The sequence below is a fragment of the Globicephala melas genome, chromosome 1, assembly GCF_963455315.2.
Source record: "Globicephala melas chromosome 1, mGloMel1.2, whole genome shotgun sequence".
NCBI lineage: Eukaryota > Metazoa > Chordata > Mammalia > Artiodactyla > Delphinidae > Globicephala > Globicephala melas.
This window is the reverse complement of record NC_083314.1, coordinates 70784396-70811737: the sequence shown is the minus strand read 5'-3', so window position 1 is coordinate 70811737 and position 27342 is coordinate 70784396. Positions and strand designations below refer to the sequence as shown.

At 37.5% G+C, this 27342-nt stretch overlaps 1 protein-coding gene and 1 pseudogene across 2 annotated transcripts in view; both read left to right on the top strand.

Annotated features, from left to right (window-relative positions):
* The window catches only part of ATF6 (activating transcription factor 6), a 220448-nt gene that overhangs the window by 51724 nt on the left and 141382 nt on the right, over window positions 1–27342 (top strand). For both annotated transcript variants that reach the window (XM_060297221.1, XM_060297216.1), the window contains one exon: window positions 19492–19623. In XM_060297221.1, coding sequence (XP_060153204.1) covers window positions 19492–19623 — 132 coding nt within the window. The remainder of the gene's footprint in view (window positions 1–19491; window positions 19624–27342) is intronic.
* On the top strand, window positions 14854–15387 carry LOC132593841 (glycine cleavage system H protein, mitochondrial pseudogene; annotated as a pseudogene).

Below are 27342 nucleotides of genomic sequence, written 5' to 3'. Positions count from 1 at the left end.
ACATTACCATAGTAGTGTTGTTAATGTTGTTTCAGATGTTCAATGTAGAATTGAACTTTTGTGCCTTACTGGTATGGGTCCAAGTGAGAAAACATATAACACACATTTGCCAAATATAGGTATGCCTTAAGAAACATTTCCTGAAGGCACTTGGTGATGAAATGTAAATACATCTTACATCTAACGTAAGAGAGTTTTGTCAAAGTAATGTGTAGCAAAACTGACTAGTTTGGAGAGTTTGGGGTTACTGAATAGTCATCACACAGAAAAAGAAAATAAACTAAGTAGACTTAAAAGGGTTAATTTTTCTGACCTTATTGATATTGTGTGGATGGTAAAGAAGGCATCTAGCTATTTTTGGCACAGGTTCCAAAGAACTGGCCTACTCTGGGTGGTCTATAAAAATAGTAACTCTAGGCAGCAGGGAATGGCTAAACAGGACAAATGTGAATTGGTAGGAAACCCTCTTCTTACTTACTACTCATTGGGATTGAGTCTATGATTATTAGTCATATTTTATAGTTGTAGAACCTGAAATTTAACCCAGATCTCTTTTTAAGAAATGACCATTGAAAACTCTGCCTTTTATAAAGCATTTTTTTTTCCTACCATTCTTCAAGAAACCTTAAGGACTTCTGCTTTTGGCAGTATGGTGGGCTAGAGGTACAGAGAAACTTCGCATTTTAGTACACCGGAAAATGCTGGATTAAAAAACAAATCAAAACTCTTTGATTTCATGGCTGAACTGAGGAAAAGGAAGCACTTCTCAGAGGCCAGAATATTAAGGTAACATAAATCCATAATGGTAAGCTAACATTGGAAGTGGTGCTTGTCCTAGAGTTATTTCCTCATCCTTTTGTCCTAGCATCTGGGAAGAGGAAAGAAAGCTCTGGATCCAAACAAGGTGAGAAGTCACAACTGAAGCCCTCCTACCCCCACCCAAGTAAAGCTGGAACTTCCAAAGAATGACATTCTTGGTTGCTAAAAGAGAAAAAAGTAGATTGCCATACCACATAGGGAGAGTGTTGGTAAGTACCTATCTTGGTATTGGCTTTGAGTAGAGTAGAAATAAAGAAAGAATTTTCTCTTTACCACAAGCCCTAACTCATGCAGTTTGAGCCTGAATTTACACTACTTGTGTGGCCCCAAAAAAAACCAAGACAAAAATTTAGTTTAAGCGGTCCTGTGTTGGTGGTACTGCTAGTCTCCTGGCAGAATCAAATGTAAATCCTTCTCAGAGAAAGGCACTTTAAACAGACATCTAAAAAATTGCCAAAGGTAGGGTTCCAACTGAACATGAATCCACATCCTCTCACCTCCCCCCAATTATTAAACACACCAAGAAACAGGCCACCATGAATAAGAGTTAGAGGAAATAAACTACAGAATAAAACTCTGAAAGACTACAGATAATTGAATTAACAGATACTAGAGGTAAAATAAATATGTTAAATAAAAGAGGGAATTGAAGTATGATGAAAGAACAAAAGACTATAAGGATTAATCAGGACATTTTGAAAAAGAACCTGGAAATGTGATAATTAAAAAGTTGACATTAGAAAAATAATGCACAGGTTAAAACAAAAAATTAGGCACATTTGAAGAAAGAAATAGTAAATGGGAAGATGGATCTGAAGAAATTATACAGAATGTAACACAGAGAGACATAGAGATGGAAAACTTGAGAGATATTAAGAGACACTACCATAACTATGGGGTTACACTACAGTAACTTAGTAATCAAAGTAACATCATGAGACATACTGAATGTTGTACCTCCTGATGTGATGCACTGAAAAGGGCACAACATCACTTCTGTGACATTCTTGCCAAAATGGCATAACCTGGGTTTTACCATGAAGAAACATCAGATAAAGCCAGATTGAGTGGGACATTAAAATATTTTTGTAATCTTCAAAAGTGTCAAGGTATTAAGGAAGAAGGAAAATAACCTCAAAGAAGATTTGAGATAACAGAAATGAAGAGCCAACAACAACAAAAATAATAAATGTGAATGAAACTTTTAAAAAAGTTGATGGTATAAAACATTAACAATGTCTAGTTTGTAACGTTAAAACAAATCAAGATGGAAGTATAGTATTCCCCCCTTACCCTTGGGGGATATATTCCAAGACTGCATGGATGGTATCAAACCGTATATATACTATGTTTTTTCTATACGTACATACCCATGATAAAGTTTAATTTATAGATTAGTCACAGTAAGAGGTTAACAACAGTAACTAGTAATAAAAAAACAATTATAACAATATACTGTAATAAAAGTTATGTGAATGTGACCTCTTTCTCTCTCAAAATAGCTTATGGTACAAATTTAATGTCTTTTCCGTCTTAACTAAGCACTTATACACTGTGGCCATAACTTCTGCAGCTTGAGATGTGATGATAAAACTAGTACGAATTTCTTTTTCCTTCTTCACAATTTCATGGATAGAAGATCTGTTCTTACCGTAGATCTTAGCAACCTCAGCATATGATTTTTTTCCTTTCCATATTAAGTAGAGAACTTTACCTTTTCACTTAAAGGAAGAACTTTACGGCTTCTCTTTGGCATATACAGATTGCCAGCATCTCTACTCTTGCACTTTGGGGCCATTATTAAGTAAAATAAGGGTTACTTGAACACAAACACTGCAATACTGATACTGCGACAGTCAACCTAGTAACTGAGATGGCTGCTAAGTGACTAAACCAGTGGGATACACTAAACAAAGGGATGATTGACGTCTTGAAAGGGTGGGACTGAGCAGGACAGTGCGAGACTTCATCATGCTACTCAGAATAGTGCACAATTTAAAATTTAAGAATTGTTTATTTCTGGAATTTTTCATTTAATATTTTTAGTATGTGGTTGATCACAGGTAAATGAAACCGTGGAAAGTGATACCATAGGTAAAGGGGGACTACTATAACTTCTGGACAATAACATCGGATAAATTGTGAGGAGTGTGACTGAGCTTAAAGCACTCAAAGTTTCTGTTGTTTGGGAAGTAAGTAAAGATAATGACTATGTTTAGACTTGTTAAATTAAGTGGCATTTTAAAGTTTTGAGGGATAACATCTAACAAAATATAATTAGAATATATCATTTCAAAACCTATTAGAAGTAGTATTGTGGAATGAGGTGGACGGATTCAGTCAAAAAGATGGCATGAAGAGAGAAATAAAGAAACAGCCAGATTATGAAAGCACAGAATATTGTAGTAGAAATGAATCTAGAATATTATCTGTAATCACAATAAATGGAAATGTACTGACCCGTGCATTTAGAAGGCAAAGATTGTCAGACTGGATGCGGGAGAAAAGCAAAATTCAACTTCATGCTGTTTATAAGAGAAACACCTAAAAGCATAAAGCTACAGAAAAGTAGAAGATCAAAGGATGGAGAAGCAAACAGTAGCTAAAAGAAAGCTGGAGTTACTCTATTAATATCAGATACATATACTTTAAGGAGAAAAGTATTATTAGACCTAGTCACTCCATGCTGATTTAAAAGTATAGTTTATCAGGAAGGTATAATAATTCTAAATTAGTATGCTCCTAATAATATAGTTTGGAAACGATAACTGATGGACCTACAGGTGAAAATTGACATTCTGCTGCCATAATGGGAAATTTTAGCATACCTCTCTCAGTAATTGATAGACCACATAGACAAGAAAATCTGCAAGGATACAGAAGATTTGATTATTGTCATTAAATTTGATCTAGTGGCTGTATGTATATATACGGCATCTATCAACACATAGTTTTCCAACCATATATGAAAGTGTTAAAAATTACTCTGTACTAGGTCATAAAGGAAATATCAGCAAGTTTCAAAAACTACATATGGACTACATTCACTGTTAGTGCAATTAAGCTAGAAATCAATAACAAAAAGATGAAACTAAGAACTCCTATACTACTAAAAATTAAAAGGCACAGTTCTAAATAACCCATAGATCAAAGAAGTCATAATGAAATTTGGTTTTAAATTATGGTATTAAAATGCTATTTATCAGACCTTGTAGAAAGTACCATACTGTGCGGGAAAAGCAAATTGCAGAAAAATATGTACAGTATGATTACATTTATAGAAAGTTCAAATCAGAAAAACTGTACATTATGAATGCATGTGCATAAATGGTATAGCTATAAAGAAAAGCAGGGGAATTGTTATTACAGATTTCAAAAGTGGCGTTGAGCAAGTTCAGCTCACCCCTAGGCTGGGCTAAGTATTTCTTGGTGTTCCCAAATTATCCTGTATACATATAATAGAATGTATCATATTTTACTAATTATTTGTTGGTGTATCTGTCTTCATCACTATAGACTCCTTTTTCCTTTTTTTTTTTTTTTTTAATTCTTAGTGGTGCTTACTTTATTGAGATTCCACAGTTTCCCATGGACCATTCTTTTTTTTTTGGCCTCACTGAGCAGCTTGTGGGATCTTAGTTCCCCAATGAGGGATCGAACCTGGGCCCTGGCAGTGAAACTGCTGAGTCCTAACCACTGGACCGCCACGGAATTCCCTCCTTTTTTTTTTTTTTTTTGAGAATAGAAGTTCTGCCTTATTCTTTTTTTTATATATTCTCAGCAACTAGCATAGTGTATGTAGTACATGGTAGACACATGTTGCACTGAATTGCAAAGAAGGTTTTTATCATGGTGACAGAGAGGGAAGGGCATTCCAGGCAGAGGCAATATTCTGAACAAATGCTTAGAGAGGTGAAAGAAGATAGCTTTTACCCACAGTAAGAAGCAGTCACAGATGGCTAGAGCTTACCTTGCTTTTAGATTGAGCTTGACGTGTTGTAGCTACTTGATAAATATTTGTTGGATGATGGTTGAGTGACTAAATGAATGAATGATTGAATGTTAATGAGCATAGAATGTATGGTGGGAAATGGTAAACAATTGGGCTGAAAGGGTAGGCTGTGTTCAGGTCACATAGGCCATCATGTTCACTCTAAAGGAGAACAGCATGAAACAGTGACTAGTGCAAGGAAATGTCATAGTGAGCACCAAGTAATGTGGTGTATGTTGTGAGTGTTGTACTGAGAAGAGGGAGATAAATGGAGAGAGTTATTATAAGGAAAGACTTCACAGAGGAGAGTAGAATTAAAGATTTATAAGGAGAGAAGGAGAGAAGGACATTCCAAGGGAAGTTTATAACACATGACAGTAACCAAGGTATAATACAGAAATGGGAAAAAAGTTGTCCCCCCTCTTAAAAGAATAAAAATGGCAAAAAAAATTTTTTTTCGAGGCCTGGGTCTCTTATGACTGGTTCCATTTTCTTTATGTTTTTCTGATTGTACATTTTCTAAGATACCTTAATTTTCATAGCTGTTCTCTTTATCTCGTTACTACTACTTTCTGCACTATAAATGTAGTTTCTTCTAGTCATTTTTCAGACACTAAACCTTCTAACAGACGTTGAAATTGGATAGGGTACAGTATAAATGGTTATTACATTTAAATTTTATGAGGTTGAGAAAGATATTTTCTTTGTTAGGGAGAGGACTTAATCTTTAGAATTTCCTCCTCTTGGGTTCATACTTAACTCAGTGGTCAAAGTTCATACCTGATGTTCATACCAAAGGCATGGTTTTTCATTACTTCTCTATGCTGTGCTTCTGTTTGATTTTTAAGTTTTGTTGTTGTTTTAAGTTTGCACTTCATCACTGTTTTGACATTAGGTAAGTTTAACTTGCTCCCAGGCCCCAAGGATTGATGTAAATCTCAGACTTGTACAGATGTCAAGGAAATACAGTGAGGTAGGGGAAATGAGCAGTGTTCATTTTAGACACTGGTAAAAATATTTCTTCGTGGAGGGAAGCTGAATTTATTTAAGAAATGAGGGGGAAATAAGGGAAGAAGAAGGGAAAATAGATTAATTTCGATAGAAATAAAAGAATTTCTGAAAGATTCTGTTACGAACATAAAGTTTAACCAGCAACAAACTGTGTTAAAAATAATTCCTTCTTTATAAAACAGGGTGATTAAGAGCTAGTTGGGAAAACATCAGTCTAAATGCTACTTGCAATTTGTTGTTTATTATCAGCTTTGTTATGTTCTGAGTTTTGTTGACTGTTGAGTATAGGAGGGCTACAGTTTTTATCATAGAAGTTTGTCTGATGTTTTGCTAATTTTCCTTTTCTCCTTAACAGTTTGGATGACTTTTTGGTAAATTCTCTCATAGTGGTTTTCAACCTTTCCTGTACATAATCACTACGAAATCTTAAAAAGAGAGCTAACTGAGCCCTACCCCAAACCTATGGAATCTAGTGAGATGGGTCTAAATCATTTATTTTTATTTTTAAAATTTATTTATTCATTTTATTTTTGGCTGCACTGGGTCTTTGTTGCTGTGCGTGGGCTTTCTCTAATTGCGGCGAGTGGGGGCTACTCTTCATTGTGGTGTGCGGGCTTCTCGTTGCGGTGGCTTTTCTTGTTGTGGAGCATGGGCTCTAGGTGCACGGGCTTCAATAGTTGTGGCACGTGGGCTTAGTAGTTGCAGCACACGGGGTCAGTAGTTGCGGCACACGGGCTTAGTAGTTGCAGCACATGGGCTTAGTTGCTTCATGGCATGTGGGATCTTCCTGGACCAGGGATCGAACCCATGTCCCCTGCATTGGCAGGCAGATTCTTAACCACTGTGCCACCAGAAAAGTCCTTAAATCATTTATTTTTAAACAAAGTATTTTTCTTTAGGTGATCCTGAGGTATGTCCAGGGTTGAAAACTACTGTGTATAGTTTTATATTTCTTTCTATACATTGACCCCTATGGTAATTGTAAGAGCACTTATCCATTAAATTAGAAGATAATATATATAAGAGAAATTTTATTAAATCTCTAGACAGACGCTTGTATAGTCATAGGTTTGTATTATATAATTGAGGAAATTTATGGACCTGTGTTTTGGACAGAACAGGAATCATAACAGAACCCTGTGAGAGGAACTTCTTCCTAACACATAGGACTTCAGTATATAGGTTCCTTTGTTATATTTTTCCCTTTCTACTATTTAAAAAGTCACTATAACCATTCTCCTTTCCTGCAAATAATAAGGCAACATCCAGAGGTGGTTTTAAATATATTAGGTGTTAAAAAAAATTAACAAGTGTTTGAAATTGATAATACTTTTCCCTTGTTTGTTCTGGTTGGGTGCTGTCCCCTCACAAGAACCAGAATCTTTACAGTTTGAGACATCAGACTTGGATGAGGAAGGGCAAATTGTACTACTTAAGGACCAGCTACTCTGTGGTTTTCTTATGAGACTATGTTATAGGGGAAAGGTAACCACAGAGAATATGGTTTTGAATTTGAGTGGCCTGGAACTGGTTAGAAATAAAATGTCTCTAATTCCAATATTCTCCAAGTTTGTCAGCTTTTCATTATTTTTATGGGAAGAATTCTAGCTTTTTATCCTGAGATGAGCCTGTCCCCAAATCTGGCTTCAATTTTTTTTCCTTATTCAATTGCTGAGCACACTTTGCTGTATGATATCACTATTGGCTGTAAGTTAAAAGTTACTGTATAACTTAAATGTCAGACTTCAAACCACCAAGTATACTTGGTTTTGTTCAGCCAGGTTTTTAAATGAAATCTAATTCAAGTTTTTGGCTAAAAGTGCTTTCCACAGTTATCAAAGTGACACATAAACTGAAGAAATACATCTAAATACCAGGTGTTATTCAATCTGGGATTGCAGAGAGGTAGCAGAGCTAAGGGCAGTTCTTTTCCCAAATAGTCTAATTTACTCATGTTCTTCAAAAAAGTATCTGTGCAAAGTAATTGGTTCTCTTTTCTTCTATCGCCTGTGGATTTCATCCTTTAAAAAAATGGCTTAGAGTCTATCAGTAGTGAAGAGCTGAGTTTTGAGGGCATGGAAAATTCTGTTGATGATTTTCTTTAGTTTTGGCTTTCCTGAGTTATATATAGGGAGGCTTATGAGGAGTATCACAGTGGCTTTATCATGTATCACTTGGCTACTTCCCCCTCAGACTTGATTTGTTACAGTGAAGGGAAAAGCAGTTGAAATCAGAAACGTACATCCTTTGTTAACTTCCTTCTTTACCTTGAATAAGTCACTATGTCACTTTCAAAGATAAAAGGAGATAATGTGGTAACTTCTGCTTCTGTCTTGTGAGAGGACATCAGTGAGAGACTAGGGCAGATGAGAAAACTGTCAGTTTAAGTTGGTTACTTTGATATTTTCTTTAGACTACAGATCTTTAACGTAAAACAAGGACTAGTGGATGGTTTGTCTGAAATAGCTTTCTCAAACACTATTTTCAGTACTGAGCTGTGCAAAACATAAATAATAGAGGAATACACAGCTTTACTTTTGTAATAAGTGAAGGTCTAGCCTAATATTAAGGTAGTATAATAACTTTGAAACTTTTGATTTTTCAAAATATATATGTAATTATTTATTGCTTCTAGGCGGTTTGCCTTTAATGTCTTATTTTCTCCAGATTTGACCTGTTCTGTCATTTCAGTAAGCATTTGAAACATATTTTAAGGGTTATTCTACAGATTGTTTTTTTTTCTTTTTTTTTTTTTTGCGGTATGCGGGCCTCTCACTGTTGTGGCCTCTCCCGTTGCGGAGCACAGGCTCCTGACGCGCAGGCTCAGCGGCCATGGCTCACGCACGGGCCCAGCCGCTCCGCGGCATGTGGGATCCTCCCGGACCGGGGCACGAACCCGTGTCCGCTGCATCGGCAGGCGGACTCTCAACCACTGCACCACCAGGGAAGCCCTACAGATTGTTTTTAACAGAGTTATGGCTAGTATAGCATGAACTGTGTGTGCTGTGCATCTAGACTTCATGGTGTCTGTGTTGTGAACATAAGCGAGCATTGATGTCTTATGTTCCCAGGCAGTTTGTCACAATACATGAGCTCTGAGGAGCTAATATTGGGGAATCACAGATACTCTGTATGCCTTATATGGCTTTCTGTCTCAACTGTTTTACTGGAATTCTCAATAAAACCGCATTACTTGCTTTCATTTTTCCTTCTCCCCCTTTTTTTTTGTGTGATGTGAATTTGAAAATGAGAGATAAATGGAAATAAGACCGTTGGAAAAAAGAAGATGAATAAAAAAGTGAAGACAGTTTCAAAATAATCTGAGTTTGGCTGTATGTTGATACCACCTGTGCTTGGTTGGTAAAGGTAGCAGTTTTTGTGTGTTTTGTTGTGTTAAGCTTTTATTTATCAAACATTTGCTCTGCACCAAGTACTAGTCTAAGCACTTTATATAAATTAATTCCTCCTGGAACTCTAAGGTAAGTGGTATTATCTCCATTACAGATGAGGAAACTGAAGTCACATCTAACATTTGGCAGAGCTAGGGTTCACAGTCTGCCTTTGGAGCCCTTGTGTTAATCATTAATAGAACAACAGCAATCCATGTAGAGAAAAAGTTGGTATTTACAGATAGAGGAGTTAGGACTCTATCCAATAACTTTACCCATTTTCCTAAAGCTTAAGATTGGATGTGAAAGGAGAAAATATATATTTTATGGGTTGATGGGATTGGTGGGAATATAACAGAAGAGATTGCACTCAAATTTACAGGCATCTTTTTGACATTGAGAATGAGTAGAGTGTGCCTTTCTCAAGTGAGAGGATACCAAAGAGTTGTTTGCACACAAACTTTTTGTATTAAACATTGACTCATTGACTTCAGCAATTTAATAACTATAGTGTATTGGTTATTTACTGCTGTGTAGCAAACCATCCCAAAACTTAAAGGCTTAAAACAATAACAGTCAGTTACTTTGCTGAAACATCTGCAGTTTGGGAAATTCAGCGTCTCAGTAGAAACAGTGCTGCTTTGCTCCATGGAGTGTCAACGGGGTTGGCTCAGGGTGGTGGACCTACTTTCGAGCTGGCTCACTCATCAGGCCAGCAGGTTGGTGCTGGCCTGAGCTGGGACCTGAGCCAGGGCCATTGGCTAGAGGGTCTCGGTTTTTTTTCATTTGGGCCTCTCCACAAGTTGCTTGGCCTTCCTCAGAGTATAGTGGCTGGGTTCCAAGACTGATCATCGCCTGTTAGAAGAGTGCTTGCTTTATAATTTTTCACTGAATGGATGAAAGAATCTCAGGTTGTTTTCTTGCTCTTGTTGGCTCACTTGGCAAACTGCCACTGTAAAAAGTACGTGTTTCTTCTCAGGGTCTGGTAATCCCTGGTTCTGAGAACTGCTATTTAGAGGATTAAAAAAAAAAAAAAACATTTCAACTATTGATCTATTTCTTCCTTCAGTCAAATTTCTGTTTCTAGTAAATTATGCCGATTTACTACAAAGTCTGCAAAAATCATCTGTGAACCATTCAATAAACAGAGAAAAATAGCTTTTTTAAGATTTGGAGAACTCCCTTGGGAACTCCCTGTCTTTAGCCTCAGTTGCAATGAAAATTAACATAATTTCCTGTTCCTGGATCTGGTATAATAATGAGTTTACCACCTGCTGTTCTTGAGTTGTGGGTTAGTTTCCCTAAAATAAAGATCTGGATTTTTTCTCCTGGCATGAGGCAAAATGTTAAATAAAATTCATTTATTTGTTATTTAAAAAAAAAAAGAATGCCTTCTATGGGTTAAGCATTGTCCTCGAACAAAACAGGTCTCTGTACCTACAGGGACATACAGACAATAAACATAATAAGTGAAATAATAGAACAAAGGGATAAAATATAGTAGAGTAAATGGTTTTACAAGCGTGAGAGTGGTTGTTGGAATTGTAGTTTTAAATAGTGATCACTATAAAGTAGACATTTGAACCAAGGTTTAAAGGTGATAAATAGCCATATGGATATACGGAGGAAGAGCATTCCAGACAGAGGGAACAACCAGTACAAAGGCGCGAGGGTGGAAGTGTGCTTTGCATGTTCAAGGAAAAGCAAGTGGGTCAGTGTGGTTGGACTAAAGTGAGCAAGGGGGAGAGTAGTAGGAGATGATGCCAGAGAGAGACGGTGGAGGGGTTAAATTTAGTGAGGCCTTGGTCATTGTAAGGATTTGGGCATTTACCATGATAGAAATGAAGAGCCATCTGAAGGTTTTGAGCAGAGGAGTGACATAGTAATCTGACCTAGATGTTAAAGCAATCCTTCCAGTTGCTATGTTGAGAATAGCCTGAACCTGGCAGGCAGGAAGACAAGCTGTGCCACTAACTGCTGTGTCATCTGTGGGACACATAGCACTTTCCGATTTATAAAGCATGTTCACATCCATCATTTCATTTGAATCTTTGAAAAACCCTGTGAAATATTTATTTTTCCTATTTTACATGTGAGGAATTAGAGGTTCAGTGAAGTTAACCGACTTTCCCAGAGCGACTCAATTGGAGAGTCTCATAGCCACACGTTGAATCCATATCTCTTGACTCCAAATTTTGTGTTCTTTCCTGTATTCCACCTTAAAACCTGAGGATTTTCATGCTCTTTCCAGCTTAAAGTGATTTCACTTTTTCATGTGCAGTTCTCAGGAAGAGGAATAGCAGCATATGGTTATCTTTTGGGGATGGGAACCAGTAAGATTCTTAACTGCTGAGATGGCTTGAACTTAAAATTGACCAACTTGTACCATAAGGAAACAGGTTTGCAAAGGGAAGAATAGATTTGGAGATTTGCCATTTTTTGTTCAGCTACTTGGTATGAAAATTGGGTATCTGAAATCATATCTTAAGGATTAAGTTGGCTTCATAAATAATCTAAAACAGTTGTTGGCTTTTAGAATTTCATAAATGAAAAAGTAAAGTAACAATTCTTATAATACTTTTTCCAGACTTTTGGGGAAATTGAAATTACTTGTGTTTTATTAATCTGCGCTTTTCAGGCCCATTGACCCACAGCATGAGCAAGGTTTATTGGTGTAATGATTATTCGAAGGCTTAAAACTGTTGTGATTCTTGCAGGGTAGCATGTTTCTGGTCATAGAGACTTCTATTTTAAAAAATATTTATTAGTTTATTTAAAAATACTGAATAGAATCTGATTTAAGCTAATTATGAAAAGTGATTAGATTGCCATATTAATATGATCTATAAACAGTTAATCATTATACTAATTCTTATTGTGACTCTGAGTCGTCTCCTTGTGTTCTTGGAAATTTATTTTTCCCAAAATTAACAAAAAGGGACATTGAATGATATAAAACACTCATGCCAAGAATCTAAAAGTTCATATCAACAGTAATTTTCTCATACTCTTTTGTACATTTGGCCATTCTAAGGACTGTCAAATTCCTTTCTTAATATTTGTGTTGTCCAAATTGTACTAAGACACTCTTGAATTCTGGCAGTAAAATAAAACTCCTTTATGTCTTTCAGATATTAATAAAAACAAGGGAAATGTAAATTTGCAGTTATTTAGATGGTTAAAATTAGTTTCTATAGGTCATTTCATAGGTTCAAGCATATATAGTTGTTTTGAGCTGAATTGGACAGTCAGCTTCTCTGTAATTTAGCTTGAGAAATTTCATTACACTTTATTTTTTTAGAAATTTCATTTTAAGCCTTTAAAAAAAATTTGCAAGGAATTGGCACCAAATGGCAACAACAACTAAAAACAAAAAAGTGAAAAACTTTAAAAGATTCTTTCAAATTAATATATTGCCTTTTCAAAATACTTCCTGGCCCAATGGGTAGATAATAAAATTGAGACTTATAGACTGTTTGGATCCTTATTTTTGCCTCTTCTCTGACCCACTTCCTTGTTTAAAATGCTTTGTTGACTCTGTATAATAAAAGTGTTGTGAAGATCCTTTTTGTGGAGTCCATTGAATGAGATCTGAGTGAGCCCTCAGGCTAAAAAAAGGTAAAAGTTACTAACGTAGCGGTAAACATATATTGTCATTACACTGTAATAATCATTACTCACGTGGGCAGTGGGAAAAAATAGCGATCACTTATGAGCCAAACCAATCAACATTAAAACTGATTCCTAGGAAGTGTAGCTACTAAGTGATTATAGCACAGTCCAGTTACAGATGGAATAACCTAAACTGATAGTTAAACTCAAGGCATTTGCTTGCAACAGTCACAAATTGTGAATCAAAATGCCAGTTTTCACAGTGCTAATAAAATCATGAAAAGAACAATGATTAGTAGAAGAGCTCTTTGAAAGCTTCCAAGTACTAATGATTGTGAACTCTTGTAATTTACTCCATAAATCATCCATAAACCACATAAATCATTTTTTTTAAATATTTATTTATTTATTTTTGGCTGAGTTGGGTTTTTGTTGCTGCGCGTGGGCTTTCTCTAGTTGGGGTGAGCAGGGACTGCTCTTCGTTGCGGTGCGCGGGCTTCTCACTGCAGTGGCTTCTCTTGTTGCGGACCACGGGCTCTAGGCGCGCGGGCTTCAGTAGTTGAGGTGCGTGGGCTTCAGTAGTTGTGGCTCGCGGGCTCTAGAGCACAGGCACAGTAGCTGTGGCGCACGGGCTTAGTTGCTTCGCGGCATGTGGGATCTTCTCAGACCAGGGATCAAACCCGTGTCCTCTGCATTAATAGGCAGATTCTTAACCACTGCGCCACCAGGGAAGCCCACATAAATCATTTTTGATTGTGTCCTTCCACATGCCTCTCGTCTGACTTCCCCATCCTTTTCCCTAAACTGTCCACTTCTGTTGGATTTATTGTGAACAACGTGTAACTTTTAGGGAATTGAGGTAGGAAAGATGTTATGAGAAACAAGATTAGTTTAAAACAGTGGCTCTCAAACATTGGCGTATATCAGATTGTTAGGCACCGCTCCCAGAGTTCTTGGGTGAGTAGGTTGGAATGGGGCCGGAGAGTTTGCATTTCTAACCAGTTATCAGGTGATGCTAATGCTGCTGGTCCAGGTCCCACACTCCGAGAATCACTGTGCTGGGGAAGGTGCCTTCTGATCCAGAGGAACTAACAAAGTGTGTTAGTTGCTAGTTGACAGTAGGATTCAAGAAAGGAAAAGGATAGAAACTACTCCTAGAAGCCACAGCAGCCACTTTGACTTGGCAGGTAACTATGAGAGCCTTGCAAACAGCTTTAAGATCCCTAGCCAGGAAGTAGGAAAGCAGAGGAACCGTTCTAGTAATCTGCTGTTTTGCTGGCAGTGGTAACCATCAAGTAGTCTAGATGAATAGGAGACAAATGTAATACCAGTTTTTAAAAGAAAGAAGGTAGATTTTCCCCATTAGACCAGGGAATTTAATATTGTTCATAGGGAAGATTTTGATATAGAAAGGGGTATGTTAACTGGGAGCCACAATTAAAACAAGAACAGAACATAACAGTTTTGTTTATTTTATTGAATAAATTGCTAGACTTAATGATAATGTGGCAGACAGGGCCATCCGTAAATAATCTAGCCTTGCATTATGGTTAGTCTCCTTTCTTTTCCTTCTCTCTCTGAGATGATCCCTTTCTCACTGTGCTTGCACATGCACATGTCCACTTACATACCCTCTCCTGCTTTACTTGCAATTCCCCAAGCAAAACATACTCTCTTATGACTGTGTCCTTTTTCATATACTAGTCTATCTACATGAAATGCCTTCTCACTCACATCCTCCTTTCCACCTGTTTATTTACTGCTTGTATTTTAAGATAAATTCATGATCCTCTTTGTAAAGATCAAATGCCCTAGCTATATGCTTTTGTAACATTTGGCATTAACCGCTGTTATGCTGCTAATCCCTCTATTATCTTTTGTCTGTATCACTCTCCCCCCCCCGCCATACACACACACACACACACACACACACACACACACACACACACACAGAGTATTTGATTTTTATCTTTGAGTCTTTAGCATCAAATATGATTCCAACATAATAGGTATCTAGTACATGTTGAATAAATGAGTGAATCAGTCATTCTGGCTGCGAACGTGGCGCTGCGAGTGGCGTGGAGCGTGCGGGCTGCGCGGTCGGCAGCCTGCGCGCCATCTCTGCGCCCAACGCGCCCTGCCCGCCGCGACCCTGGGGACTGCGGGCGGTCGCCGGCCCCGTTCTGCTGTCGGGTCGTAAATTCACAGACAAACATGAATGGGTAACAACAGAAAACGGTGTTGGAACAGTGGGAATCAGTAATTTTGCACAGGAACCTTTGGGAGATGTTGTTTACTGTAGTCTGCCTGAAGTTGGGACAAAATTGAACAAACGAGGAATTTGGTGCTTTGGACAGTGTGAAAGCTGCTAGTGAACTCTATTCTCCTCTATCAGGAGAAGTAACTGAAATTAATGAAGCTCTAGCAGAAAATCCAGGACTTGTCAACAGATCTTGTTATGAAGATGGTTGGCTGATCAAGATGACACTCAGTAACCTTTCAGAACTAGATGAACTAATGAGTGAAGAAGCCTATGAGAAATACATAAAATCTATTGAGGAATGAAAATGGAACCACTAAATAAACTAGTTTGAAACAACTTAAAAAAAAATCAGTCATTCTGGGAAATGTCAACATAATGCAGTGATGATGTTCTAATCCTGGACCCAAATCCTGGCTTTGTTAATTACTCAGAGCACTTATATTTCATATACCAATTCCAATGTATGTTTTTCCACACCACCAAACAGTTCTCCCTAAGTGTTCTGATCACCCAGTTCCAGTGTGTGGGGAGGTTTTTCCCATACCACCAAGCAATTCTCAGACACTAGCTGGGTGTCCTACAATTAAACTTAATTCTGACACAGACAGTGTGGAGATAGTGTCAAATCCCACAGGTTAAGTGCTCAGTCCTACAAGAGTTACCCTACACCCCCTTCAGGCATCAATCGCTAATCCAAGTTGTCACCTGTGCTTCTGGCTAACGGGCTATAGATCAGAGGTTCCCATGACCTCAGGTTCAATTAATTTGCTATAGTGGCTCACAGAAGTCAGAGAAACACTTTACTTACTAGAGTACCTGTTTATTATAAAGAGATATAACTCAGGAACAGCCAAATGGAAAAGCTGCATAGGGCAAGGTATGGGGGAATGGACAGGGAACTTCCATGCCCTCTTCAAGCTGACCACTGTCCCTGAATCTTCACCAACCCAGATGCTCCCTGAATCCCTTCCTTTTGGGTTTTAATGGAAGCTTCATGACAGAGACAGGTTGATTAAGTCATTGGCCATTGGTGATTGAGCTCAATCTCTAGCCCCTTTCCCCTCCCTGGAGTTGGGGGGTGGTGGGTGGGACTGAAAGTTCCAACTCTCTATTCTTATGGTTCTCTCTATCCTTAGGTAACCTAGGGCCTTCCAGCTCACCTCATTGACATAGCAAAAGGCACCTTTATGGGTCTTATCACTTGGGAAATTCCAAGGGTTTAAGGAGCTTTGTGCCAGGAAAATGTTGTGACCAAATATATATTTCTTTTTATAAATCACCATATCACAGCATGACTTGGGCAAACTGTTTAAACTCTTTGAGCCTCAACTTTGAGTTTTCATTCCTTAGTACATAGTAGGTGCTCAAAAAATGGTTGCTGCTGTCATACTGTATTTGCATCTTAGAAGGATGTTTAACAGTCTTGTAATATCTCTGTGGTCAAGACAGGGAATTTTGGTCTAGGATATATTACAATTAATTCACAAGTGGTTTAACTTATGTTTTTACAAACTTGGAAGGCGCTCCCTAGGAGCGTGCTGCAGGGCTCAATTTCTTGGCTCTGTTCTTTTCGATATCTTAATGACAACTCAGTTGAGGATGTTGATGGTATGTTGTTCCTTGCTTAGAAGGAGAATTTCTTTTGCTAATTAGGATTCTAAAAGTTCTTGAATGATATTTTAAGAGGAATTTGATGTAAATTATTCAGCTGGATCAAAAAGCTCAATTATATAACTTCAGAATTGGAAGTGAGAGAGGAGAGGAAAGGAAGGGAAGGTAATAGTCCAAAATCAGTTTGTGAGAACAGTTGGAGTTTTAATTATACCAGCCTCAATGTAGAGTATGATGTAACTGCCAAAAAAGCCTACCTGGTATTAGGTATATTGGTGGAAGAATAATATTTAGAACATGGGAAGGAATTACCCCGTTCCATCCTATAATGGTCATACTACCTCAGAAGTGTTGTGGCCAGTTCTGGACCCATCTCTGAGAAACATATTGAGAGGGGAGTGACCAAATATGCTGAAGGGACCTAAGACTGTACTATAAAGAGGAACATATGGAAGAAACTAAAGGCTTGAAAAAGAAAGCCTGGAGTGAGGGGCGGGGGATGTTAGGTGTCTTTGGACATTGGAAGAAGGCTTGCTTAGACTTGTCTGAATAGCCACAGAGTCCAGAACTAGTACCAAGACTGGTGGTACTAGTTAAAGCATTTCTAGTTATAAAAAAAAAAAAAAAAAAAAGAGGACCCTATTGAAGTGAATCCCAGGGAGGGACAACCCAGAATTTGCTCCCCTCCCAAACACCGTTCCTTCCCAGGAGCTTTAGCTCAACACTGTCCAATGGAAATAAAATGTGGGTGGGCCGCATACGCAATTCTTAAATAGTTAGGGTGATAGAGCTTCTTCTAGGGATTGGCGGGGTTGAGGGAGTACTTCACCAAACAGGAATGTTACTATGTGGATATTTCACTAATGCAATGGAGGGGTGGGCCAGTAGGGGGTGAATTAATTGAGATGCTGTAAACTGGCGGGAAAGTTCTTAACTTTGATTTTGTTTACTGCATACTTTCCTAAGTAAAATTTTTAGCATTACACTTGAAAGGATTAAAAAGTAAACACTTTTCAAAAACATAAATTTCAAAAAGAAAAAATATATTCTGCAGTTATCATCACATTCTTCATTTGGCTTCCCGACAAAATTGTTTTGTTCACTGCTTATCTCATGTTTTTTAAAATACTCACCAAACTAAGTTCTCCTGAGTTTACTTGGACATACCATTAGGCCTTTTACCTCGTTTGCAGAAGGGTTTATACTGTTTGTGACCACTCAGGTAAACACTCTGTCTGAAAAATACAATTGTAACAAAATGTAGCCTCAGTTGTAGCAAAATTAAATTTTATACAATGATCATAATTTGTTGGTACACTTTTGAAGAGTTTGTAGTATGCCAGAGTGCCACAGCATACCTGTGAGAACCACTGGAAGGCAGTGATTCTGGAGGTAAAGAATTGAGGAGAATAGGGAACATAAGATATCAGAAAAAGAGTCTAGAGAGGTGTACCTGCTTTTTGCTTCCACCTAACATCCCTTTCCCCAAATTTGGAGGCAAATTACTAAACCCCAAAGAAATCCTTTTCTCTTAGAATCACAGGACCCTTAACTGTGACGTTCTCGGCAGCCTTATTTTCCTCCTCTACTTCATCCCTCTAAATAGAATCTGGTATCCCTTCTTTTGTGCTTTTCTAGGGAAATTCCCTTTGTGTTGAATTTCAAGAAGATTATGACTAGTGTAAGTTACATGTGTGGCATTGTAAAATTAAACACACACACAAGATATCTTATTGATGAGCCAAATTTCTAAGCCCTTGATTAATGAGCTAAAAGTGTTGGGACTTCCCTGCTGGCACAGTGGTTAGGAATCCGTCTGCCAATGCAAGGGACTCGGGTTTGAGCCCTGGTCCAGGAAGATTCCCACATGCCGCGGAGCAACTAAGCCCGTGCGCCACAACTACTGAGCCTGTGCTCTAGAGCCCGCGAGCCACAACTACTGAGCCCACGTGCCATAACTACTGAAGCCTGCGCGCCTAGAGCCTGTGTTCCGCAGCAAGAGAAGCCACGACAATGAGAAGCCTGCGCACCTTAACGAAGAGTAGCCCCCGCTCACCGCAACTAGAGAAAGCCCACGCACAGCAGCAAAGACCCAACACAGTCATAAATAAATGAATGAATGAATGAATAAAAGTGTTTAATAACTATTGCAGTATTTGATTGATATTGATATACATATGTTTGCCCCAAATACGTGAAGAAAGAATTAGTGAGAGTGGGGAGAAAGAAGTAAGTAGGAAACTTTCATAGGCATTTAAAAAAATTTCTGTTAGCTTTATTTGATAGCCTGCCTTCTGGGATTGTGAAAATCTAAAGAATTTGGCTGTTGATAGAAAAATTCCCATTTCATTCGAAGTATTTCCTCATTGAAAATAATCAGTTTGCAGCATCTAAGACTTCTTATTCCAGTTATTATCTGAGTTTAGAATTCGTTTATATGTACCTATTTCTACTTTATATGTACGTGTTTCTACTTTATATATATATATATATATAAAAACACATAATTATAGTTTTTAAAGCATATAGAATACTGACTTTGTCTAAACAGGTTATAAATAAGGTACTTCTATACTTATAAAAATTATTTTCAAAATTATTTTTCATATATGTACAGGATGCCAAGCTAGGGATTTGACCATATCAGTAAGCTGTTTTGACTTGCTTCTATGCCTAGTATTCTTGCTGTGTGTATAGAGCTACAAAAGAACTTTGATTTGCTTCAGAGCTACACGTAGGATGCATATGTATGACATTTTTATTTCAATTATTTCTTAACATTTTAAAATTTTCAGTATGTTGGAACGAGATTCCAGGAGGATGAATCCTGGTGTGAACCCTACAAATCAAAGGAGGCATCTTCTAGGATTTTCTGCTAAAGAGGAGCAAGACACATCAGATGGTATCATCCAGAAAAACAGCTACAGGTTAGATTTACATCTAAATTGTTTATACACAATTTTAACTAGTAGAACAAACGAGTTACAAGGACATTCATTAAATTTACTCTTAAGATCAGTTCTAAGAATAAATATACTTTTTAAAAGCTGTCCCAGTTTCAGAATTCTTATAGAGATGTGACCTTAAAAATCTCAGTTTGTGTGCACTAATATACAAATTGAAACACATATAATATATACATATTATATTGTATATAATGTCTTTAATATAGTTATTTTATTGTCTGTCATATGTTTATACATATAATGTATTTAATATTTGTTACTATATCATCTGTGATAGATATGATTTGGTGGAATGATATGGTTGAATCTGTTTGTAGTCATTAGGTAAAATCATTTATACTTGTTTATTGTGATTTTTGTTGAATCTCCTTCCCTTGTTATAATTTAATTCTGTCTTGGTAAATTTCCATATAGCTTCTCAATAGTAAAAGACTTAACTCTATGAAAATACAATTTCTATGTTATGTCAACTAGAAGAAGGTTATAGTGGACCTTTTCAGACCTGTATACTTCTTGATAAACATTTCCCTGTGTTATTTGTAATTGTTATTACAGCCAAATGGAGCTAGGTCCTTGACTAACAAGGCAAAGGGAGGTCATAGTGTGGCAACTGTGGCACAGAATAATGCTTGAAAATCATTAAAGATTTGTTTACTCTTAACTAAGGTTTTACAGGCCAAAGGCCATAGGGGAATCATTCTCCTGATTTTTACTTTGTTACACCCATACCATTTAATGAGATTATTACCATAGTCCTTCAGGCTTGTCTTCATTTAGTCTTCCTGGAAAAAATGCTAGTATTCATTTTTTTTTTTAGGAAGCTGCAGTGTGCAAAGTACTATGCTAAATGTGGCAGAGGATCCAAAGAATTATATGGTAGTGACTGTAATGCAACATAGAATGTGATAGATGCCATGATGTTGGAAAACCTAACATTTCCTGCCTTTTTTTTTTTTTTTACATGCCCAAATTAGCCATGCTTCTGAAATACTGATCTTAGTGATCATATAAGTGTGTCCCTGAATATTGCTAGAGTTTAATAGAATTTTTAATTTACTAAATAATTTTTCCAAGTTTGCCCTACATGTCCTGTAATTTTGAGTTCTGTTGTTGTTTATGTGAGATCCAGCAAAGGTTACATTTTTAATAGCTAGTCTTTGGATGTGTGAGAGTTGAGACTGTGCCACTTAGGTTGTATAGCTTGTTGCTAAAAATGGAATGAGATTAGACACCAGAAATTACGGTTCAGGTAAGCTTGACAAGAATATTACTTATTTTGCACTAACTACAATAAATAGAAGCCTTCACTTATTATATGTCCATGTTAGAGTAAGGTAATATGGTGGTTCCCAGAAAGCACAGTACACTGATTGTACTAGTTCAAACTAGAGGTCTGGATGGCTTTTAGGCTGTAATTTATCAGCTTCCAAAGTAGTGCATGAAATGCAAACCATCTCTCTGTCCCTGACCCCAGAGTCACCACTGCCTGTGCATAATCTGGGTTACTGGTCTTAGTAAAAAATGGATGTGATTATCGATTCTTGTAAAGGTTACGTGTAAGTCTCTTGAAATATCTGAGGTTATTATTGAGGCACTTGGGAGATTTAGGTGTCGGTCCATTATTTGATGTTCTTTCTTTTATTATTATAAATACTGAATAACAGATACGAAAAACATGTTTGTGAAACATTTGAAAGCACCGAGTATGAATTTGTTTTAAACTGAATTTTAGGTAGTTTATTTACACTCAGCCATGACATTTGTATTTATTTTTTTAATGCAGCTTATTTTATGTTATGTTTCATTTTTTAGGAGAGTTACGAGAACTGGTTCAAATAAAAAAGTAGATTCTTTTTATTTATATATATATATTTTGCGGTACGCGGGCCTCTCACTGTTGTGGCCTCTACCTTTGTGGAGCACAGGCTCGGGATGCGCAGGCTCTGCGGCCATGGCTCGTGGGCCCAGCCGCTTCGCGGCATGTGCGATCTTCCCGTACCGGGGCACGAACCCGTGTCCCCTGCATCGGCAGGTGGACTCTCAACCACTGCGCCACCAGGGAAGCCCAGGAGTAGATTCTTAATGTTGTAATTTATAATATTGCATTTGCCTTTTATTTAATAATTAACTGCATATATTTTTTCAGTCTTAGAAATGTGTGGTATATAAGTAATATGACCATATAGTTTGTCAACCAAACTGAGGCACTTATAAGAATGAAAGGTGGTGCTAGTAATATTTATGTCAGGACGTCAGGCATAAATCAGGACTGTTTTAGATAAAGGGAAAAGGATGGTCACGCTACACATAAGGCATCAGCCAGAACCTGTAGTCCAGGAATTCTCAGTAACTCTAGCTCCTTAATACTGTCCTTCACTTTAGTGATTTATTTGTTGAAATTTTTTCTATTGGTATGGAATGGTTTGCAGGCAGCCTAGAACCCTGACCATCTCAGGACTAGTGTGGATCTATTTGCCTCCAGATTGCATGTTGGCTTAGGTTCTCCCTTTTCTTTCCCCTTCAACTCTACCTAGTCCCTTTCCTGGTATTTTTCCTGTCAGATTTTTTTTTCTTTTCCAAAGAATATTTTTGGCTGATAGAACAAAGCCAGTCAGCACAGATGTGCGGAAATCATTACTAGAGTTTATCACATGGAAATAAAATTATAAATCAGAATTATATTTTCAATAGTAGTTTTAGACTTTGCTGATGGACTTAAGCATTTGTATTTTAGGCCTGATTTTTTTTTTTTTTTTTTTTGCGGTACGCGGGCCTCTCACTGCTGTGGCCTCTCCCTGCTGTGGCCTCTCCCGTTGCGGAGCACAGGCTCTGGACGTGCAGGCTCAGCGGCCATGGCTCATGGGCCCAGTCGCTCCACGGCATGTGGGATCTTCCCGGACCGGGGCACGAACCCGTGTCCCCTGCATCGGCATGTGGACTCTCAACCACTGCGCCACCAGGGAAGCCCAGGCCTGATTTTTAAAATAACAAATATGTGACAGATCTTTGTTCTTGACAGTTTTTTTTTTTTTTTTAGTGTGGCAAACAGCCTTTTCTTATAAGCATTCAGAATTTACCAAGTGCAAGGCAGAGGTTTTTTTTCTTCTCCCTCAGCGGCTAGTTTAGGCTGATTTCCTTTTGTGTGTGCAGTCATTACTTATGTACCACCATCTCTGTTTTATTTCAAATAACCCTAACAGGCAGAAGAAAGGACATCAAGAATGTTTCTGGTGCAACCTGTAGGGAAGAATCATCTATATACCCTCAGCTGTTGCTTTTTTCCCCTTGTATGTGGCATACATAGAAGTCTCTGACTTTTATCTTGAAGTTAGTTTTCCACTCTGCCAAAATTATTTTTGTCAAGGGGGCCAGTGAATTCAGCACTGTCAAATTCAGTGAAAACTTGTTTTCATCTCACTCGACCTTTCCTCAGCACTTGGCTGTGTAGATCACTCCTCCTTGAAGCATTCTCCTTTTGTATTGCTACATTTTTAGTTTCCTCTTTTTTCATCGGCTCTGTTTCATCTTTGTAGGCTCCTCCGCTATCCAGATCTTAAGGCTTGGAACTGTGAACTTTTTTGTCTTCTTTCTGCCATAATTTAGCACACAATCCATTTCTATATATCCTGATGACTCTTGAATTTATGTTTCCCGTCCAGACTTCTGAGTCTCCAGAGTCATATATCCAGTAGTTTCCTTGAATTCTCTTTTAACATTTCAAACTTAACACCTGCACAGTGAAACTCGAGGTCCTTCTCCATATTCTGTTTCCACCCACTTGTCTACAATAGGCTTTTTTTTTTCTGTTTTTTTAACATCTTTATTGGAGTATAATTGCTTTGCAATGGTGTGTTAGTTTCTGCTTTATAGCAAAGTGAATCAGCTATACATATATCCCCATATCTCTTCCCTCTTGCGTCTTCCTCCCTCCCACCCTCCCTATCCCACCCCTCTAGGTGGTCACAGAACACCAAGCTGATCTCCCTGTGCTATGTGTCTGCTTCCCTCTAGCTATTTGTTTTACACTTGGTAGTGTACATATGTCCATGCCACTCTCACTTCATCCCAGCTTACCCTTCCCCCTCCCCGTGTCCTCAACTCGTTCTCTACATCTGCGTCTCTATTCCTGTCCGGCCCCTAGGTTCTTCATGACCATTTAAAATTTTTTTTTTAGATTCCATATATATGTGTTAGCATACAGTATTTATTTTTCTCTTTCTGACTTACTTCACTCTGTATGACAGTCTCTAGGTCCATCCACCTCACTACAAATAACTCAATTTCATTTCTTTTTATGGCTGAGTGATATTCCACTGGATATATATGCCACATCTTCTTTACCCATTCATCTGTCAGTGGACACTTAGGTTGCTTCCATGTCCTGGCTTTTGTAAATAGAGCTGCAGTGAACATTGTGGTGCATGACTCTTTTTGAATTATGGTTTTCTCAGGGTATATGCCCATTAGTGGGATTGCTTGGTCGTCTGGTAGTTCTATTTAAAATTTTTTAAGGAACCTCCATACTATTCTCCATAGTGGCTGTATCAATTTACATTCCCACCAACAGTGCAAGAGGGTTCCCTTTTTTCCACACCCTTTCCAGCATTTCTTGTTTGTAGATTTTTTGATGATGGCCATTCTGACTGGTGTGAGATGATATCTCATTGTAGTTTTGATTTGCATTTCTATAATGATTAATGATGTTGAGCATTCTTTCATGTGTTTGTTGGCAATCTGTATATCTTCTTTGGAGAAATGTCTATTTAGGTCTTCTGCCCATTTTTGGATTGGGTTGTTTGTTTTTTTGTTATTGAGCTGCATGAGCTGCTTGTAAATTTTGGAGATTAATCTTTCGTCAGTTGCTTCATTTGCAAATATTTTCTCCCATTCTAAGGGTTGTCTTTTGGTCTTGTTTATGGTTTCCTTTGCTGTGCAAAAGCTTTGAAGTTTCATTAGGTTTATTCATTTGTTTATTTTTGTTTTTATTTCCATTTCTCTGGGAGGTGGATCAAAAAGGATCTTGCTGTGATTTATGTCATAGAGTGTTCTGCCTATGTTTTCCTCTAAGAGTTTGATAGTTTCTGGCCTTACATTTAGGTCTTTAATCCATTTTGAGCTTATTTTTGTGTATGGTGTTAGGGAGTGTTCTAATTTCATTCTTTTGTAGCTGTCCTGTTATCCCAGCACCACTTATTGAAGACACTGTCTTTTCTCCACTGTATATTCTTGCCTCCTTTATAAAAAATAAGGTGACCATATGTGCATGGGTTTATCTCTGGGCTTTATGGCCTGTTCCATTGATATATATTTCTGTTTTTGTGCCAGTACCATACTGTCTTGATTACTGTACCTTTGTAGTATAGTCTGAAGTCTGGGAGCCTGTTTCCTCCAGCTCCATTTTTCTTTCTCAAGATTGCCTTGGCTATTCGGGGTCTTTTGTGTTTCCATACAAATTGTGAAATTTTTTGTTCTAGTTCTGTGAAAAATGCCAATGGTAGTTTGATAGGGATTACATTGAATCTGTAGATTGCTTTGGGTAGTATTGTCATTTTCACAATGTTGATTCTTCCAATCCAAGAACTTGGTATATCTCTCCATCTGTTAGTATCATCTTTAATTTCTTTCACCAGTGTCTTATAGTTGTCTGCATACAGGTGTTTTGTCTCCTTAGGTAGGTTTATTCCTAGGTATTTTATTCTTTTTGTTGCAGTGGTAAATGGGAGTGTTTCCTTAATTTCTCTTTCAGATTTTTTATCATTAGTGTATAGGAATGCCAGAGATTTCTGTGCATTAATTTTGTATCCTGGTACCTTACCAAATTCATTGATTAGCTCTAGTAGTCTTCTCGTAGCATCTTTAGGATTTTCTGTGTATAGTATCACATCATCTGCAAAGAGTTACAGCTTTACTTCTTTTTTTCTGATTTGGATTCCTTTTATTTCTTTTTCTTCTCTGATTGCTGTGGCTAAAAGTTCCAAAACTATGTTAAATAATACTGGTGAGAGTGGACACTCTTGTCTTGTTCCTGATCTTAGGGGAAATGGTTTCAGTTTTTCACCATTGAGAACGATGTTGGCTGTGGGTTTGTCATATATGGCCTTTATTATGTTGAGGAAAGTTCCCTCTGTGCCTACTGTCTGGAGGGTGTTTATCATAGATGGGTTTTGAATTTTGTTGAAAGCTTTTTCTGCATCTATTGAGATGATCATATGGTTTTTCTCCTTCAGTTTGTTAATATGGTTTATCACATTGATTGATATGCATATATTAAAGAATCCTTGCATTCCTGGGATAACCCCACTTGATGTGTATGATCCTTTTATTTTATTTTTTTATTTCTTTTAACACCTTTATTGGAGTATAATTGCTTTACAATGGTGTGTTATTTTCTGCTTTATAACAAAGTGAATCAGCTATACATATACATTTATCCCAGTATCTATTCCCTCTTGTGTCTCTCTCCCTCCCACCCTCCCTATCCCACTCCTCTAGGTGGTCACAAAGCACCAAGCTGATCTCCCTGTGCTATGCGGCTGCTTCCCACTAGCTATTTATTTTACATTTGGTAGTGTTTATATTTCCATGCCATTCTCCTACTTTGTCCCAGCTTACCCTTCCCACTCCCCATGTCCACAAGTCCATTCTCTTGTAGGTATGAGTCTTTATTCCCATCCTGCCCCTAGGTTCTTCATGACCATTTTTAAAAAATTTTAGATTCCATATATATGTGTTAACATATGGTATTTGTTTTTATCTTTCTTACTTACTTCACTTTGTATGACAGACTCTAGGTCCATCCACCTCACTACAAATAACTCAATTTTGTTTCTTTTTATGGCTGAGTAATATTCCATTGTATATATATACCACATCTTCTTTATCCATTCATCTGTCGATGGACACTTAGGTTGCTTCCATGTCCTGGCTATTGTAAATAGAGCTTCAATGAACATTGTGGTACATGACTGTTTTTGAATTATGTTTTTCTCGTTGCCTTATGTATTGAGGTGTTTCTTTATTGGGTGCATAAATATTTACAATTCTTATATCTTCTTCTTGGATTGATCCCTTGATCATTATGTAGTATTCTTGTTTGTCTCTTGTAATAGTCTTTATTTTAAAGTCTATTTTGTCTGATATGATAATTGCTACTCCAGGTTTCTTTTGATTTCCATTTGCTGGAATATCTTTTTCCATCCCCCTCACTTTCAGTCTGTATGTGTCCCTAGGTCTGAAGTGGGTCTTTTGTAGACACTATATATATGGGTCTTGTTTTTGTATCCATTCAGCCAGTCTGTGTCTTTTGGTGGGAGCATTTAATCCATTTACATTTAAAGTAGTCATCGATATGTATGTTCCTATTCGCATTTTCTTAATTGTTTTGGGTTTGTTATTATAGGTCTTTTCCTTCTCTTGTGTTTCCTGCCTAGAGAAGTTCCTTTAGCATTTGTTGTAAAGCTGGTTTGGTGGTACTGAATTCTCTTAGCTTTTGCTTGTCTGTAAAGATTTTAATTTCTCCGTTGAATCTGAATGAGGTCCTTGCTGGGTAGAGTAGTCTTTGTTGTAGGTTTTTCCCTTTCATCACTTTCAGTATGTCTTGCCACTCCCTTCTGGCTTGCAGAGTTTCCGCTGAACGATCAGCTGTTAACCTTATGGGGATTCCCTTGTATGTTATTTGTT